The sequence below is a fragment of the Penicillium longicatenatum genome (genome assembly GCF_028827895.1).
Source record: "Penicillium longicatenatum strain IBT 33135 chromosome Unknown contig_6_segment0_segment0, whole genome shotgun sequence".
In the NCBI taxonomy this organism is placed as follows: domain Eukaryota; kingdom Fungi; phylum Ascomycota; class Eurotiomycetes; order Eurotiales; family Aspergillaceae; genus Penicillium; species Penicillium longicatenatum.
In genome coordinates this window covers 3,279,617-3,298,173 of record NW_026643123.1, presented here as the reverse complement: position 1 = coordinate 3,298,173, position 18,557 = coordinate 3,279,617, and the positions used below count along the sequence as shown (strand labels likewise).

At 50.2% G+C, this 18,557-nt stretch overlaps 4 protein-coding genes across 4 annotated transcripts; 2 read left to right on the top strand and 2 right to left on the bottom strand.

Annotated features, from left to right (window-relative positions):
- Positions 1-1,536: 1,536 nt before the first annotated feature.
- On the bottom strand, positions 1,537-3,501 carry afeA (adenylate-forming enzyme AfeA; the record flags this gene model as incomplete). Its single annotated transcript, XM_057119810.1, has 3 exons — positions 1,537-1,951; positions 2,010-3,133; positions 3,241-3,501. 3 exons carry the CDS (start codon positions 3,499-3,501, stop codon positions 1,537-1,539), a joined length of 1,800 nt encoding a protein of 599 aa, XP_056969365.1.
- A 3,031-nt stretch (positions 3,502-6,532) lies between these two features.
- Positions 6,533-8,002, top strand: N7484_009422 (integral membrane protein TmpA; the record flags this gene model as incomplete). Its single annotated transcript, XM_057119809.1, has 1 exon — positions 6,533-8,002. One exon carries the CDS (start codon positions 6,533-6,535, stop codon positions 8,000-8,002), a length of 1,470 nt encoding a protein of 489 aa, XP_056969364.1.
- Positions 8,003-10,020: 2,018 nt separating this feature from the next.
- On the top strand, positions 10,021-11,398 carry N7484_009421 (FAD-dependent oxidoreductase; the record flags this gene model as incomplete). The annotated part of the gene is made up of 2 exons (XM_057119808.1): positions 10,021-10,041; positions 10,127-11,398. The coding sequence occupies 2 exons, from the start codon at positions 10,021-10,023 to the stop codon at positions 11,396-11,398; spliced, it is 1,293 nt and encodes a 430-aa protein (XP_056969363.1).
- Positions 11,399-12,703: 1,305 nt separating this feature from the next.
- N7484_009420 (alpha-arrestin) lies at positions 12,704-14,314 on the bottom strand (the record flags this gene model as incomplete). Its single annotated transcript, XM_057119807.1, has 1 exon — positions 12,704-14,314. The coding sequence occupies one exon, from the start codon at positions 14,312-14,314 to the stop codon at positions 12,704-12,706; it is 1,611 nt and encodes a 536-aa protein (XP_056969362.1).
- Between the last annotated feature and the right edge of the window lie 4,243 nt (positions 14,315-18,557).

Genomic DNA, 18,557 nt, shown 5'->3' with positions numbered 1-18,557 from the left:
ACAGTGATCCTTTAACGCCACAATAATGAATTACTAGAGCTAGATAAGATTTGAACAATGCGATTGGTCATTGGAAAGCCCTGGGTGACCTTTATACGGCCTTGAAACTTCACTGGGAGGAAAGAGGGATTTCTGACAGTTAATCAAAGGGAGAGCGGGAGCCGGGGTGTTATGAGGCAATTATCTCCCCCATACAGATTTGTCCCGCACAACACGGACCATCTAAGTATCTGTCCTTGTGTCATACTGATAAGAGATAATCAGCGATTGAATTACGAGTTCCATTTACGATGACAGTCTTCGTCAAGAATACCAAGGGAGTGATCCAAGGTCTCATTTCACAGGGTGCGGCTGGTCGAAATACTTCAACCTGATTTGGCTTTTCACAATCGCTAATGGCAATTCTATTACCAATTGGATTTGGTTCCGGAATCCATACTATTTACCCCTCCTCGCCCCTCTTCCTCTTTCCTCTTTGACTTGGGACGAGTACCTGTTAGGCGAGACGACCTCCACAATGAAAACAGACCTGCCAAACCCCGAGCGAAATCCGAGTTCGGAGCGTTGGAAGTGGCTGAGGTGCTGAAAGTGTGAAGAACTGAGGGGCTGAGGGGTTCCCTGAAGCGGCTGAGGATCGGCAATGGTTTGCATTCTCGCCAAGGGAGATCCGATCGATTCGATCCACATTTAGGCATGTGCTGAGAAACCACTAATCAACCCACTAATAAAAAATGGAGCCCCAAATGTTCGGAGCGAGTGAAAATGGAGAATGAGGGGTACAGAAGTAGCGGTGTCTTTTAAAACGTCCACCGAGTTCAATTGCAATCTAGTCCAAACAAGTTTCAGAGCTCTGTAGAAACTCAAGCGGGATCTGCCTTCACAGGAGACCCAAATCCGATCGGCAGATCTCGTGGCAATAACAACGGGCCCATGCAGGCGGACGCACAATAGCGAAGTATATTTGCTTGTTTCTACGCCACATCGACCTCGATAACTGGTTTGGAGTGTCGTGCCGTGTGACACCTCCGGTGGCACTACAGAAAGAAAGGTCGCTCTAGATGCTACGGCCTCGCTTAATAGGAGAGATGATGAATGATGTCATATATTTCGTGAATCCGAGACTAGTGCCGCCATCGCTAGTGTGCGAGGTGATATATGGCTATATATATTAAAATTTTGGAACAGAAACTTAACATCAAATCCATTGCAACCACAAAAGACCACGAAACAAAAGTGCAGACCCAAAAAACGACACCCCCAAAGAAACACATAGCGCCCGTAATTTGTTGTAACCGGGTTTGCCCATCCGGGATCGCAGATGATATAGATCCTGTGCTTGTAATCCCACACCCACCACTCGAGACCGTATCGAATCGACCGCAGACCCAAAGCTGCTTAAGACGCCATGAACTAAAGAACGCCCCTTCCTATAGGATATAAGAACAACAATTAGAACATAAGATGAACATGCAAAATTTCCCAAAAGATGAGACTCAAGGCAAAAAAGCAAAGAACGCCTGCTAATGTGTGTTGGTCTTACACGGTAACCCGGCCTTCCGGTGCCATTCCGACTGGAACATCCGCGCTGGTAGGTAATGCACGAGCGGCGCTGTTCCCCCCAAATTGGGATAACAAATTCGCAATCATCTGTCGGTAGGTGTTCATTTGGGAGAGTTTGAAGCGTTGGATCTTCCCGCTGGCCGTGCGGGGGATCTCCTCGACGAAGATCACACCGCCATCCAGGGCTTTGTAGCTGGCCAACTTTTCGCGGGCAAATTTGTACACTTCTTCGGCTGTGAGTCGGTTGACGGCTGGGTCTCGGGAGCGCACTACGAAGGCGCGGGGCACTTCACCGCTACCATCCGGCAGGTTTACGCCAGTGACGGCGGCGTCGGTGATCCCTGGGTGTTGGAGGAGGACGGTCTCCACCTCGGCGGGGGCTACTTGCCAACTGTGGGGAATTGTTAGTTTATTCAATTTTGGGTTCGGCAAATGCAGTTCTGTCTTACCCTCGCACTTTAATTAACTCTTTTGTTCGCCCGACAATGAAATAGTAGCCGTGCTTCACGTATGCCACGTCGCCCGTGCGGAACCAACCACCGGCTTCCTTGGCGTCGGTGCGGCCCTTGTAGGATTGGAGGAGGCCGGGCCCGCGAACGTAGAGTTCACCGGCTCGATCGTCATTGTGCACGATTCTGCCTTCGGGATCGACCAGGCGTGCTTCGTATCCGGCTAGACGGGTGCCGATGCTACCGTGGTTGTTTTGCTGACCGTAACGGTTTTGGAAGATCACACCGACTTCGGTCATACCCCACAATTGGCAAGCATAAGCTTGCGAGTGGAGGAGGCTCTGGAACTGGCCCATTGTCTGCGCATCAATGGGCGCACCGGCGACACCGACATATCGCAGCGACGAAAGGTAGCTGGCAATGGGCAGAGTAGAGCGGTTGATTGAGTTCACGATTGCAGGCACCAAATACGTCTCTGAGATCTGGTACCGGTGGATCGAAGTCAAGAATGATTTGATCTCGAAGCGTGGCAATACGAAAACAGGGTGGCCATAGCGCACAGGGAAGATGTGTGTCCACAATGCGCCGAACAGATGGAACATAGGTAGCGACATGAGTCTGCTCACATGGAATGGCACATCATATTGTATAGAACGGTGGTGCGACACAATGGCGTGGTGCAACAGGATAGCAGCCTTGGGAAGGCCACCTGTTCCACTAGTCGAGAACATGGCTGCAGGCGTGGACTGCGCCTCCATGGGATCGGTGAACATCATCCACTCACTTTCGCCGTAGCAAAGCAAACGAGGAAAATTGAGATATGCAGCATCCTGCGTGCGCATGGCCAAGGCATCTTTCGCCAGGTAACCCATCTCGTACGACAGGAAGAGCTGAGCGCAGTGATCCACTGAGCGCTCATCGACCACGCAGACTTGTTCCGGACGGATGCCCCGGGTGGCACCCACCTCCAGCACCATTGGCAGCGCATCGCTAGTTGTGAAGATAAATTTGGGCTCGGCCAGGGAAACTATATGTTCGAATTCGGAGGTTTGACTGCGGGGGTTGGAGCCCATGTACACACCACCGGCACCAATGATACCGAAGAAGAGGGCGGGATATAAGATCTGTGTCACGCAGTCCGAGTCAGTATCTCCGAATAATGTACTTGGATGATGAGGTGCAGGCCAGTTGGGTTTCTCAATTGGGCTGGTTGCGATTCTGAGCTACTTACGCTGTTCCCCAGATGAAGTAGCACACAGTCACCCTTCTGCACGCCATGCGCTTTGAAGCCCGCGATCAAGGTCTGGACTAATTGCCGGAATTGGTTGCCTGTGAAAGACCGCGAAGGGTCTTCGGCATCAATGAAGATTGGCTGGTTTAGGTTGTATGGATTCGGGCCACAGAAAGTGAATGTCAAGAGATCGGTGTAGATATCTTGGCTCAGCATAGGGTCCATGACGCCCGTAGGCACAGAAGCTCCCCAGTAACCCATGCTGGATTGAAATCAAAGGGGGAAAGAAAGTAAGTCGATTGGAACGCAAGTTGGAATCACGTAGGAGCGGAATAGGGTGTTATATAGGAAGATGTGGGATTGGATGCTCCTGTCAGGGTGGATATAGAGGGGACCCGAGGGAGGGAAGGGGAAGTTATATAGAAACATTGTATACAATTTGATTTCCTTGAGAATCGAATGAATCGTTGATTTGGAATATTTGGAATACAGGCTTAGGTCATCAGGCCCCACTTTGACTTTGGACCCAAGATACTGGGACTGACAGTCCAAAGGCACGGAAAGTGTAATTTTAGCTTTTTGGTTCCTTTCGCTAAGGAATTCACTCCCTTCGTCAGATGAGAGACAATCCATTGAACTATTCCCATGATTGAATTTATTGAATGTGATATCATGTCTCCGATCGTGGGGAGGGAGGCCATCCCAGGCAACAGTGACAAAAGTACCCAAGTACGATATATCAAAAGAAAAAAAAAAAGGACTAGACCTAAAATGTATGTGTCATGGTCGATGATGCACTCGAACCGAGGAGGATCGAATTCGTTCGGCTCCACCGAACCGGTTCGCGCTAAAACTAGTGGCGCACCACTGCGGGTCTATCATTAGTAACTTCCCTTATCCCTTCCCTTGTCTCCCTGAGAAGCCAGCTGAGCCACAAGCCACAAGCTCGGAGCACTTTCATTTATTGTGTTACATACCTTGCCGGCCCATCCTCTCTAAGGGGTAGAAGGATCGGCGAGATCGGGATCGAACTTCTCCCTTTCTTGTTTGCTGCGAGTCAATGATTTACCTGTGCGTGGGTCCCCTTTAACCTAATCCCCAATTTTGAGTGGCGCTTATGTACTGCCCGCACTCTAATTTGCTGCACCGATACAATAGCTTATTGGTCATGCATGAATCTGCATTTCCCACGAGCTGAACTCCGTCAGATCTGGACGGGGATGCGCATCCACCATCCGACAGCCCGAGCCGACGCTTGTCCCGTGTGTTCGATGATGTAGTCGTTCGCAGTAGACACCTGCCAGCTGTAACCCCGGTCAGCTAATGCAGGCTTTTTTTTTCCTTCTTTTTTTTCCTCTTCACATCTTTGGGTGATTCCCAACTTTTCCCATTTTAGGGCTCCACCCGGTGTCATGTCATCGGTGACAGCCCCCAGAACCAAGGGAACTGTCACCGCCTCCCGTTCCACATCTCTTCCAAGGTTCACGCTCGTCAGCGATATCGCTATCCCACTTTTCGCTTTCCCCTCACAACCTGATCTGACCTGAAGTGGGGAAATTGGCCCACTATCGAAAGGGAAGCCCCTTCCGTGTGACGAAGCGTAGGTGAAAATGCAAAAGAAAAATAAAATAAAATAAAATCCAAAATTGATCCCCACCTCCCTTCGCCGGAATGTAGAAAGCACCCTTCCAGAGATCTAGATCGACTAGTAGAAAACGTGCGCCACACAGCTGCAATGTATCCTGCAATGCAGGCCCTTCCAGGACCGCGGTGTCGGTGACCCACCCCGACCATCGGGCGCCATCATGCATTTGGGCACCTGGGAATTCAGGATTTGGTTCCCACAATACTGCATGGCGCACCCCGCTGTACAATCAATGATCGACGATCGACAGTCGCTGGACAAGGCGAAAAAAAGCAAAATTAAGCCCATTCCTGCGAGGGGTTGCGGCAGATGGACGTTCAAGGTGCATGTGAAGCGCTACCACGTTCCAGGAACAGAAAAGGCATTGTCTCAGACCGTGTGATCTGGTATGCTGTTGTCCGCCTTGGTTGTCGATCGTCGCTCCAGCTTCCCCCGATCCCTTCAGTAGTCGTCCGGGTCGTGGAAGGTTTCACATCCGGACATAGTTAAGCAATATTGGGGTTCCCCATGCAGTTCCCTTGACCGATCATCTCCGTGGCCAACTTGCATGCAACAAACGCCTAAGAGCCCCATCAGAAATTGATTCTATAGGGCGACCTGCAGCGAGGGCGTGAGAATAGCGCTCGTGGACCAGGCTTTTTGGCCGACGATCGTGAGAGTACGACTCTTGATTGGGTTACATCTCGAGGCGAACGAAGGGGAGTACTTACTGGAATGGGACGGGCTTCCGGACCTTCCCGTCTATCCCGTCTTCACTCTGTCAGGTGTAGATAAATGTGTTCAGGCGTGGTCCACCTCCGACGCTATCATTGACACCGCATGAAGCCCCATAATGACCCCATCTGCGATAACCCTATAGATCGTCATCGGGGGCAGCTGAATGTAAGGGTAGAGGAGGTGGAGGTCGCAAGCTCATTGGCACCTCAGGTTAAGTCGAATCCCGCTAGTGAGCCTTGCCCTAACTCGGCGGGGATCTGGGCCCATGATAGTGTCATACACTGGATCAATGTTAGGCTGCGGTGGAGAGCAAACACCGATGTAATCCTGTAAATCCCATGGAAAGACGCACGCTAAAAAATTGAAAAAAATGAAAAACAATAATTCAAGAAATAAAACAACCATTGTAAAATGATGCCAAGGCGCCATCATGGTACCATTCGTCCGGAACAGGTTTGTGATGAAAGCAGCTGTGGACCGAAAGGGAAAGAGTCGAGCGAAAGTATTGATGATCCATAGGCAACCCCGACTTGGTTCCAGGTTGGGAATCCACTGGCGAGGGACGAGAATAGAGGATCACACCCTCGCAGTAGGATAGGGCTAAGCGCACAAAAGGCACAAGATCCCTGCCAAAGTATGAAAGGGTATCTGACTTGCCCCCTCCCTCCCTCCAATTGTGTACCTTCATTCCCTTTCAAGGTTCTTGGTGGCATTCAAATTGACCATTGTTCGGCCTCCAATATTATTCCTTGAACCAAGCATCCTGGTCAAGTTGCCAACTTCCTCGTTCGTTTCATTTCGGTCCTCTTTTGAAACATCCTAGCCTGCTCTTTTATAGACCGAAAATATCGTCATTGATTCTAAAATATAAGAATCATGTCGATATCAGAGAAGACCATTATATCCAAGCCTGAGCCTGCCTTGGTCAGGATGGAGTCCTATTCTTCTCCCACATCCAGCGAGGTAACCCTCACCAATGGAGAAGCAGACCTTGAGAAGTACCTGTCCAAGGAGATGGGCTCGGTCTCAACCGACTCAGGTCATGACCAGGTTGACTTGGAGGCTCAAACGCCGCTACCCCAAAAGAAGCCGTTAGCCGGCTTGCGCTTTGCCCTCCTCACAATCTATCGACGACTCTTCACCCTTGTCTTTCTCGCAAATGTAGGCGTTTTTGTGGCGGTCATGCTTGCAGACCGCAAGCTGATTGCCCTGGTCAACGCAACGGCCGCCAACTTGCTCGCATGCGGGCTGGCCCGACAGCCACTAGTCGTCAACAGCATCTTCTACCTGGTGTGCTCGATGCCTCGGTCTGCCCCATCTCCGTTGCGCCGATTGGCCGCACAGGTGTACCACTATGGTGGCGTTCACAGCGGGTGCGGAGTAGCTGCTCTAGTGTGGTACGTTGGGTTCGTTGGTGTCATGTCACACCAGTATTGGACGCCATCTCCGACTAGCGCATCGGCTGTCAGCATTTCAGCCGCCCCCGTTGCCGTGGCTTATATCATTCTCGTGCTTCTGTTGGCGATCACCGTTGTCTCGCATCCCACGTTCCGCACAAAGTTCCATGATTATTTCGAACTGATCCACCGTTTCTCCGGGTGGCTGGTCGTGGCCCTGTTCCTAGTGCTGCTGATGCTGTTCGCGCATGAAATCAGCTCGGCCCAGAATCAGCCCCTCGGCTATTTTCTCATCACCCTGCCTGCCTTCTGGTTCTTGATCGTGACCATTGTGGCGATCATTCAACCTTGGCTCATGCTCCGCAAGGTCCCGGTGCGGGCTGAGAAGCTCTCTTCTCACGCCGTTCGGTTACACTTCGACCACACAACCACGACCTTTGGCAAGGGAACCCAGTTGTCCAAGCACCCCCTGCGTGACTGGCATGGGTTTGCCACTTTCCCTGACCCCACCCCGCTAGGAACGCGTGGGAGGCCTAGCTTCTCCTGCTTGGTATCCAAGGCTGGTGATTGGACGGCTGCCACTATCAACGAACCGCCAACGCACTTCTGGAAGCGTGGCGTTTTGATCTATGGCTTTGCATATGCCATGCGCGTCTTCAAGCGGGTCATCGTTGTAACCACAGGCTCGGGCATCGGCCCCTGTCTGTCGTTCCTGGGCGATGACAACCGACCCGCCCTGCGGGTGATGTGGCAGGCTCGCGCCCCGCTAAAAACGTATGGACAGGGGGTTCTAGATCTGGTTCGCCAAATGGATGAGAACCCCATCGTTTTGGACACGGACCAAACCGGTCGTGTCGACATGGTGCCAATCATTGCACACCAGTTCAAGGAGTTCGACGCCGAAGCCGTGTGCGTGATCAGTAACCCTGTGCTGACAGGGCGCATCGTTCATGAGCTTGAAGCGCGAGGCTTCCCAGCGTTTGGCCCGATTTTCGATTCTTGAGTATCCAACGTTTTTTTCGGACGCGCTGGCCCCCACCATGTCGGCCCCAAGGGGGAGATTTTGAATTTTCCAGGTTGTTGGCGTTTTCTTGCTTGGTGTTCATTCTATGTGTTTTTTAGTTATATATCCTCTCTGTTTTATCGGCGTTCTCATTGGGCATTGCACAATATTTTATCTCGAGTCATAGTTACCTTGAATATATCATCATCCGAAACATTCTTCTCATTTGTTCCTTGTTTTTTTTTCCCCTCTTTTCCCCCTTTGAACCTCATCCCGGAGAAAATGCAAGTGTTTGAAGGGTTCAGGGGGGGGGGGAGGGAAAAGGGTGGTTGCATGATTAAGGATGATTTTTGGTTCTTTGACTGGTGATTTGGAATCGTATCTGCACAGGGGGCGCTATGACCTCTTGGAAACGAGTTTCTTGGTCAAATACAAACAATGGCAAGCACACGTTGGTCGCCTTGTGCGTGAGACGTGATTCCCCATACATGCATGGAATTCCAAATCGTCCGGATCCACTCAATGCTCATTGGTCGTTGGGGACTAACTGCTTCCAATAGCCTAACACTCAAGAGTCTATTTGACGGCCCGCAACGTGTTTCGGAGGAATTCACGTCAAAAAAAGTCTCCTTAGAAGCAAGGTGTTTCTTATTCTCACAGCTAAGTCTTTTTCCTGCGGTATGTTGCTTGCCATGAATACTTATACCACGTGAATAATCCCTCATCCCCTGCGTTTGAATCACGACCTTCACCATCGTATTGTAAATCCACATCGTTGATGCACGAGCAAAATGTAGCTAATTTAGCGTAAAATTCCTCTCCTCTCCTCATTAGCTCACTGTCATGCCGCTTAATTTATCCGGCATGCAGCGAGGCAATCAAGAGAGACCTGTGCACGGGTACATATGCACATGTACTCTCACATAGCGCAATGCAAATCACTGACTCTTGGTCATTTGAAGCTACTCTCACGTCAAGCAACAACCACATTTTTGCAGATCATGCCGTCTGGTTGCCTTTTGCCGCCCTGATGCGACCCATTCATGCTCAAGTGGCATATGGTGGAGGGAAGTGAGAGTAGTAATTCAGCCTGATGCCCAATTAGGCTGTAATACATCACTTTCAATGTTAGTGATATGTATGCTGTCATCTGTTTACCTTAGAGCGAGAGTTGGCTATTATGTATCAGTGTGGGTCTTCTGCTTCGCCAGGTGCTGTGTTTCTGTGAAGAAAGCCATGAAAACAACATTTCTCCGCTTGCGGAATTCTTGCTAAATTATTGGGATAGCTAGGTATTTACAGGGATTTACAGGGATGGGAAAAATTCGTGATCTTTGCTTTCCATTCTCCGTTAATTCAAAGTTCTAACCTTCCATGGTTGTGGCCTTGTGATTAAAATAAGCTTGGAGCATTCCAAGGTTCCCGATTCCCAACAGGAAAACTACCCGTGGACTTGTTTGGTTGCTGATAACTCACCAATTCATACCTTGACAAATACGGTCTTAAACCCCTCGTACATAGCTACTGGGGTCTGGGCTTAGGTTGACCAGTGGTTCGTAGGCCCTCGGATGTCAGATTATATCCATGGATAGCCAGGTGGCTGCGGAGGCGCGGCTTTCTGCATACATATTCTGTGCGCCACCTAGCAGAGAGGCCTGAAAAAGCTTTGCAAACAGGCCGAACATAAGCCTCAACACACATGCCGTACATAGCACTTATAGTATTTCTCTAAGTTGTACAGCCTTCGTGGCTTCGCCTTATTATGCAAGTGCCAGGTGTCAGCTCCTCAGCTCCAATGAGCGTAAGGCAGGACGTCACTGAAGACCTTGCACAACAAAGTGGGATCCCGAGGCCGCGGCCCCGCGGTGCTAACTTCCAAACTCGGTTAGACCCCGCGGATCAACCACGATGAAATTAAGTATATGAACCTCAGCATCTCACCAAAAACGTGAATTTAATAATATCCAAACCTTGGACAAAGAATAAAGTTAAATCCCGAATAATTAAAAACCGAGAAAATGACTGAGAAGACCCGCAAGGTAAGCCCCAACGGCCTTGAAACCCAACCCCCGCATCGATAAGCAAGGCAACCCAAAGGCTGACATGACATCAACGACATGACAGGCAATCATAATGGGTGCCGGACCCGCCGGCCTCGCAGCAGCCCTACGCCTTCAACAACAAACAAACATTACCTGCACAATCTACGAGCTGCGGCCCCAACCCACCACACTCGGTGGCGCAATTGGAATCCAGCCCAACGGCTTACGCCTTCTAAGCAGACTGGGCGTCTATGATGCATTTGCAGCCCACGGATATAGCGGCACAGACTTGACGTTGCACTCACTTCAGGGCCATGATGTCGGTTCCGTAGATATGGTAGGCTGGGCACGTGAGAAGACGGGCTTCGGGTACCTACGTATCAAACGAACCGATATCGTGGAGATACTGAAGAAGGAGGTGGAAAGAGCCGGTATCAACATCCATTTTGGGAAAAGATTGGTCAAGACCGAGAATTTTGAAGAGGCAGGTGGATCGGGATCGAAAGCTGGGGTGAGGGTAACGTTTGAAGATGGAAGTGTCGATGAGGCTGATATATTGCTTGGGTGCGATGGGATTCACTCGTTCGTTCGACGCTCCTACGTCGACCCGAAACATGAGCCTGTCTACTCTGGTCTCTCGGGGCTCGGGGCTCTTATTCCCAGTTCTGCTTTGTCGTCCAAGTCTACGGAGCTGATTAATGGGCTTGAGGGCACGCTAACGGAGGAGGGGATGTTGGCGGTGAATCCTTGTTTGCCGGGTAAGGAAGAGATATTTATGTTTTTCTCAAAGTGGCTTCCGCTTCCCGAGTCTGGGGATAGTCGGGATGGGTGGGAGATACATGGGAAGGAGGAGGTGGATGGGTTCAAGGAGCAGCTTCTCAGTACACTTGAACATGCACAGGGAGACTGGGCCAATGCGCTTCGAGAGTTGACGCACGCTACCTCTGCTGTGAACTTTTATCCTGTTTATCGGCTGCCGCTCGGCGGACGCTGGTCAAGGGGACGTTGCGTGCTTGTGGGTGATGCTGCTCATGCTATGTCGCCGCATGCTGGGCAGGGTGTTTCCATGGCATTGGAGGATGTGTTTTTGCTTGCGCGGTTACTTGCGGATCCGGAGAGATCTATCGAGGAGGTTTTTGAGAAGTATGATCACATTCGACGACCTAGGGTGAACGAGATCTTCCAAATGGCTGCGGACAACGCGGAGATGAGGAAGAAGAGCACGCCGACAGGTTTGTGGTTGAAGGAGCTGAAGTTCCATACAATGATGAATATTGCCTGGGCTTTTGGTCTGGACAAGAAGGGGATGAAGCAAAGACATTTGGTGTATGATATTGATGAGGCGGAGCTGTGATGGTCGTCTTTTCCCCCCTTTCCTTTGTTAATAGTTCATAGACGAGTACCCAGTCTGAATATTATCGCTATACAGGATCTTTCTCAGTGGGCATCCTCCATAACCCCAACATACCCCTATTCTCTCAGCTCATCACAACAAGGGATGAGTATAGAATGTGGACATGCATCCCGATCCCGATCCTCCGCCATCGACGATAGAAAGTGGAACAAGAACAACGATGGAAAATGTCACAAAGTACAAAAAGTGGGGACGAAGGAGTCATCCAATATTGTACATGTCTCGAAAATCGAGATAAATGTTCTAGATTTGTTCGTTTACAGTAGTGGCAACGTGTGCTCCCTTGCAGCCCGGGAATCTACTACCCCGTTCCGCTGCCGTGAAGGCACCAGTTCATCGGGTGTGATATCGATCCACGGACAAGCCCTTGGGATCTAGGTACGTGCCTGCATAAGCGATGAGGCTTCGGAAGATCCAGCGATCCGATTGGTCTGCTTATTTCTTTAGCTGGGATCCAATACCCAAGCCACCCCTTGCGTACTACAGCGCCCTACAGTAAGCCCAGCCACAGGAGCCACTTGCCAATAATACAATGCATTACTTAGTGGAGCTGCTTCTGGTGGGACTTTCGAAGGCTGCGTCGGCTAGACCAATGTATTGACTCCATGATCCGGACATCCGGTGCCGAAGTGGAGGGTCTAGAAGCATTCGGATTTCCTTTGAAACGGCGAGTGGGGCATCACGGTGGGACTGATGAGTGTGACATGACGCAATGTTATGGGCAAGTCTAGATGTCAAGTGTTTACGTGTTTACAGTGAAGATGGAATGAGAAGAGGATTTTGGTAGACTTTGAGTCATTGCATTAAGACATAGAGTTGAGAATCGATGACAGCCGAACCATAAAAAGCAAGTCTAAACAGATGGGGAATAATAACAGGAGAATGTAAAGAAGATTTGTTCACAGAAGCGAAAGGTATTGGGTATCATGCAGTTGGAACGAAGCCCGTCCGCCCAGCTAAGGAAATGCGATCAAGGGCCAAATGTCTTTTCTGTAATCCGATTGTGTTTTTTTCTTGCCTCCATGAGACCATTGAGTTTCGTTGAGTCTCATCAACGTAGCTGAATAAGAAATGTGGGTATTGGACGTTCATTGCGAATCGTTATCCTCCGAGAAGTGATTATCGTGATAGAATAATGTTGAAAAAAAAAAAAACTGAAACTGGTAATGTCTTTTTGGGGGGGGGGGGTCGTTGAGATCGTAACGTCATGACGGAGAGAACGATGAATTGAGGCCGCGGTTTGGATTATTGGCGGGAGGAATCAATCGACGGAGCGATTGATGGAGCCCGAGAGGCAGGAGCAGAGGGACCTGGGGAGTTGTCGGTGGTGAGGTCATCTAATGTGAACCGCACATGGCCACGAGTAGACTGGTTGGAGGAGTGCGTAGAGTCACTGTCCAGGCGCAGGGAGTCTAGTCGCTCCAGGTCCTCGTAGTCAGGCAGCGGGAGCGGTGATCCATGGTAGTCCTCGATAACACTGCGGTTATCATCGAGTTTGAAGTAGCCGGGTGGGCTGGCGGGAACATCCTCGTAGACAGGAGGCATCTCCTCGTCCCAGCTAATACCCAGGCCACTGCGCTCGGTAACGTTGAGGTTAAACTGCATGCGGAGAACACGAGCGGCACCAGTCGGGGTGATAAGACGAGTGTTGCGGTTGGGGCAGAACTCCTCGGCCACGATGAGCTCGATGACAAGGTTGTGCTTGACTTCCAGGCCACCAGGAGCCTCCATGTCGCAGACCGGGTTGGTTGTCGGGTTGATGCTGGCTTCGAATTGCATGCCAATTTCACCGCCAGCGGTGTCAAAGTCTGTCTTCCAGCCGCTCTTCTCTTCGTTGTGGCCGATGATGCGAGTCTCCTGGTGGAGAACACCCTTGCCCTCGCCACCAATCTTGTGAGTGTGCTTCTGGCAGGCTGTGGACACAATCTTCTGGTGCTCCTCAATACGCCACATCATCTTGCGTAAACGCCAGCGGGTCTGAGTCTCGTCGCCCTTATCCACTACACCACTCAAGGTCATCTCGACGGGGAATTGACCGATGGGGTGAACCACAGAAGGTAGCACGATTCGGCCGGTGAGATTGGTAGGAGGGAAAATCCGGATAGACGACTTGTCATTGCCGGGAATCAGAGCGCGGCGAACGTTCAGGGGCAGCTTGACGTTGAATTCCTCGCCAGTGGTGCTCTTGGCATGGGCCAGCAGGTAGTACTCGATCTGACCCAGCGAGCCATTGCAAGAAGCAGGAACATGTCCGGGGAACAGGTAGCTGAAGGGGAAGTCGTGAGTACCAGCGTTAAGGGAAAGGTCCTCGGTAAGAAAGTTCCACTTGTTCAGCTCCTCGGTTCGTGTTCCACAGTTCGCGCAGTGATTTGAAACCGGCTTCTTGGTAGTGGTCTTGGAGATGAGCTGAGCGTCAAATTGGGTCAGAGTGACATGGCCAATCGCTTCGGTGATGGCAAGGCGCAGGCGGCCGGAGAATAAGGCACCGGTCGAAGTGGCGGGAGTTCCATAGCAGACCAAGGGGGGTGATTCCACCAGGACCTCCATCTTGGCCGATGGCGGGGCCAGTTCCTCCTTTCCATGGCGCTCCTTGGACCGCGCCGACTTTCCCATACTCCGGCGCTTCTCTTTGCTGTGATCTCGGTGGGGGTGAATCAAGTGATCCATGTGGAAGGACAGACGACGTTCCGGAGAGCGAGCACGATCCGGTGTGCCATGTGCAGGCTTCTTGTGGCCATGGTGAATCTCATTGACAGAGGTGGTAGAAGAGGAGTTGGAGTGAATGGGAGTCGACGAAACCGACGAATGCAAAGAGCCAGAGCCCCGAACAAAGTTGGGGATCAGACGGCCCGGCATTTTGGGGGAGGTATGAATGGTGAAGGTTTTTTTATGGAGTGAGTCGAGGGGGGTGTCAAATATTTGGTGGGGGTTGGATAGCTGTCAGTTGCAGATCAGGAAGCAGTGCGGTGTTGATATAATTGCGACAGGTCAATCCAAAACATAACTAGGAGTTCCAAGTATATGGAAAGAAGGAAGTGACCAGTGGGAACCCGTGTCTATTTGAACCTGAATTGAAAAGATCATGTGCTTGAGCCTAATAGACCACCGAATCCGTGGAAAAGCGCATTGAAACTAAGAAATTTTCTAGTTCCCACTTACATCGTCTATGCGGCGAGCCAGGCACGGTGGATGCTGATTGGCTGGCGGCGCCTGGCCACTGAAAATTGTGGATCTTTTTTGCCAAAAATTGAAAAAAAATTGCTCAAAAACTGCAAAAAAGGATGCGACAGAGTGGGGCGTGGAAAAGCGTCATTGTGGGTCTGTACCGTACACATACGCTTCTGTTACGCACCTCTTTCATTCTTTCACTTTCTTTACCGCTTTCCCCCCCCACCATGGTTTTCTTCCTACTCTGTTTGTTTCTGGTCACTAAATCTATTAATTGTTTCTGGTCTTCAATCTAATATTAGTGAAGTCTGGAACCATGACTGACGTAGATTATCTAGATTTATAATAAGGGCATTCATGATCCTCGTCATCGATTTCTGATGAATCATGTTGCGCCATCTACTCTCACGGGCTGTCGGATCTGGTGCCGGGGGCCATAAACCAAGATGATCTCGACTGGGCAAGGATCGGGATCGTCTTCCATATCCTGTCGATTTCCCCACATAGGGGGAATGTGAGCATCATTTTGGGAGGGAATGGCCGTGCGTAAATGACTCACGGTCGGCTAAGTAGCCGGCCTAAGGTTTTAGGTCTTTGGTACTCCGTACAGGTACAACTCCGTCGCCTTTGTTTCGGGCACTATGGTCGGTCCATCCTCGCATGTGGTCGGCGGGGTACACCTCACGATTCGGCCACTTTCAAACTTTGGCCTTGGAATGGTCTATAGGCGCCACGCATACTTCCCCGGATGATTATCAAGCAAACTTGTTCCCGGAGGCTTTGACCGATCAGCTGAGCAAATGTCCGGTGGGCTAGACTAGAGGGTAGTTTACTCCGTCGATGCGTACTAAGCTACTGAAAGGCTAGGTTCGGCGTTCCAAGTCGCCGAGGCAAACCTACCTTCCTTCGTTTCAGTCGCCTTCCATTCTTCTTAGGGCATACGTAGTATCCACGTTTGACGACTACAAAGGTACTAATTATACACTTTGACTACAGAAAAGTCAGCTGGTATCATCACGTGGCGCCATGGCATGTCGACAATCGATGACAGAACGGAACGGGCTGCAATACCATACCGTACGGATCAGAGGCAGATCACGATGCTCCCGCTTTTCCGCTTTGAGGCAGACAAACGCGTGCAAGACCCTGATCCACTCGACTTCGATGATTTTTTTTTTACTTTTTTTTTTTTTCTTCGCCGGCTTCGTTTCTCCCTTCTGCCACCGTTTTGGGATTAGTCCATTCTGCAAATTTGCATCCTCATACCCCGCAACTACTACTGATTTTGCGGGGCACTTGTCGCTTCCATGAACACATGGCAAAGGAGAGTGGTAGCTGTGGAATGAAGAATATATTGTAGAGCTTATGATCTCCATAGAAAGTCTAGCCCAACTGTCAAGATGTGCTCTGTGCTCTCCATCAGGGGCTTCTGGCGAATCAAGAACCCTCCTGTCCGCACTAATTACCTAACAGTTTGCTCCCACGATCCCTGACACCTACAGAACCAGCACACCTCAGGTACCTCCTACTAAGCTGAGAGCACGGATGTATCAGGTTCATATCACCTGCAGCTGCACCTGGACCATGTCCATGCAAGTCCTACGTAGTCGTGAATAAACTCGTTTTTGGGGCTCGAGCGTCCTTGACTCACTCTCTCCGCGGAGCACGTCTACCATGCGGTGAGGATCTGATCACGCCATGAGCTCTTCTAAGACCCGAATGCTACACACAAAGGTACTTTTGATGATCCAACAAGGAAATTGGGGTCGCGCTCGCCCGCGTGGCCCCCTCCTTGGCGGTATCCCCCCTTCAACCATGTCGATCCATGGCTCCAGACCAGCATGGGGGACCCATTTCCCGTTTAGACGCTTTCCTATGCGGGTACCGCGTAGAGTAGCCGGTTTAAGGTGACCGGAGTGGGTTGTACGACGTCGGGCGGTTTACATCATCTCATTGAATTGAATAGTTTCATTTATTTCAGGATGGGCCAATAGACTATGGTAGATCGGGTTAAGCAAGTCGCCAATGGAAAAGGCGCGACATGGCATGCCGTGGATACGCGCTCCGTTGAGCTTCCTGATTCGGGTCGATCTCGGAGAACCCCTCCGTGGCTTTAATGTTGACACAGCCTTGTTGGCTAATTGCTTTCCCATACTTGACACATGTCGTTACTTCCAAGGTTCTCAATTGCTTTTCCCTTTTAAGTTTTGCTTATTCGATCAGGATCATCTACATGTCCCTACGTAGGTAAAAGCCACCGACATCTCGCTTACGTTGTCTAAGCAATCCTCATGTTGTTCACCGCCCCCCTAAACGTCAGGCCCATGGCATCATCTTTCCGTGGTTCTCTAGCTTAGTGTATTTGGCTCGTCCTCTAGTCAATCGAAATTTTCTAGATGCCACGGAAAACTCCCTCCGCCCCACCACCAGAAGCGGGAGTCGCGCAGAAATTTTCTGTTTTCCCGGGAAATATCCACACTTTGAACTTTATACTCGGCCCGGGGCAACGTGATGCTTAACCTACTGGCGGTGATTCTCTTACCAAGACTTTTCTTCCTTGGTTCTAGAGTCCGTTTCAGGAGATGGTGGATGTGTTTATTACAATGGTCCCGTACGGACGTCCGTCTGTCTTCCATAATCCACATGGGGCCACTCCGCTTCGTTTCGGAGAGCCCCGATGACGGACGGGAAACTCGCAGAGTTTTGTTTTTCTGTTTTTATTCTGAGTCGTTGACCGGCCCGAGTGCAAGTATCGGTGTACCGGGTGGAGATTTTGGTTTTTCTTATGTTTTCGATCACAAAGGAATTGAGGGGGGAATACATGAAAATCCGATCACATCATTCCAAGATTTTTTGATGATCGCCGAGACCTTGGTGGTCAGCCTTATACGACTACGGTCTATATGAGTCAATTCCGGTTCTTCGGCAACAAGAACACCAAGGAACAAATGATCGTATGAGCAATTAGCCTGTTTAAAATGCGTAGCACATGAAGCCACCGTTTGAAATACTTGAACGTTGATAGATTAAATGTCAATCTGAGAATTGCTAACTGTCACCTGCCGACGTCCAAAAGGTTATGGACAAAATCGCTCTCGTTGCACTTGATTCCCAACCTTGAATAATGTGCTTTTCATCACTTCTCAAGTGTATGAATCCAATGAAATGAGGCGCTCAATTGTGCCATTTCTCTACTAGCAGACTAGAGGACCCTGAGTCAAAAGTCGGACAGATCGGACTCGGCGTTATTCCAATGTTACTACACCGAACATTGTTATCAATTCATTGTGACAAAGAGAACTCGGGTTGAAACTACATGGAATGCGTTCCTATGGTCGAGAGCCACCACGATTTGATCCGCATCTTGGAGCTTGTCTAGGATTTTTGATGAATGATGACTCGACGTCATGTATTGAATCAGGTACTGATACTAGTGGGAAATAAGAGACCCGGGGAAACGTATTGGCCTTGGCCCTGCCATATTATCTGGGCACCAACGTTAGGCATTCCCTATCTACCAGGGATCCAAAGCTAAGCAATGTACAATTGCAGGTATGACACGTCGTTCCGAGAAAAAAAACAAGTCTTAAAAAGTCTAAGAATGAAATTTGATTTATTCGTTTGAGCCAGTTTTTTTTACTGGATCCCTGGTGGCTGCCAATGAGCCCGATTCGTCTATGCTGTTCTCCGGGGCTATTGGCGATCAGCCATTCGGACTAACAGTCAAGTCAGACTGAGGAATTTTTGACTCTATGCTAGATTTGAAGATTCCCCCCTTGCATGTTCTAGTTGATCCCGTCGACATTGAAGCCAGCTATGGGCATTTGGGTGCTGGTCTTGGTCTAAATGGTATCCGAAGGCAAATCATGGTCTGGATAGCGAGACAGTCTTCTTTAGAGGACAACCCATTGGTACCAGGTCTGAGCTGCGC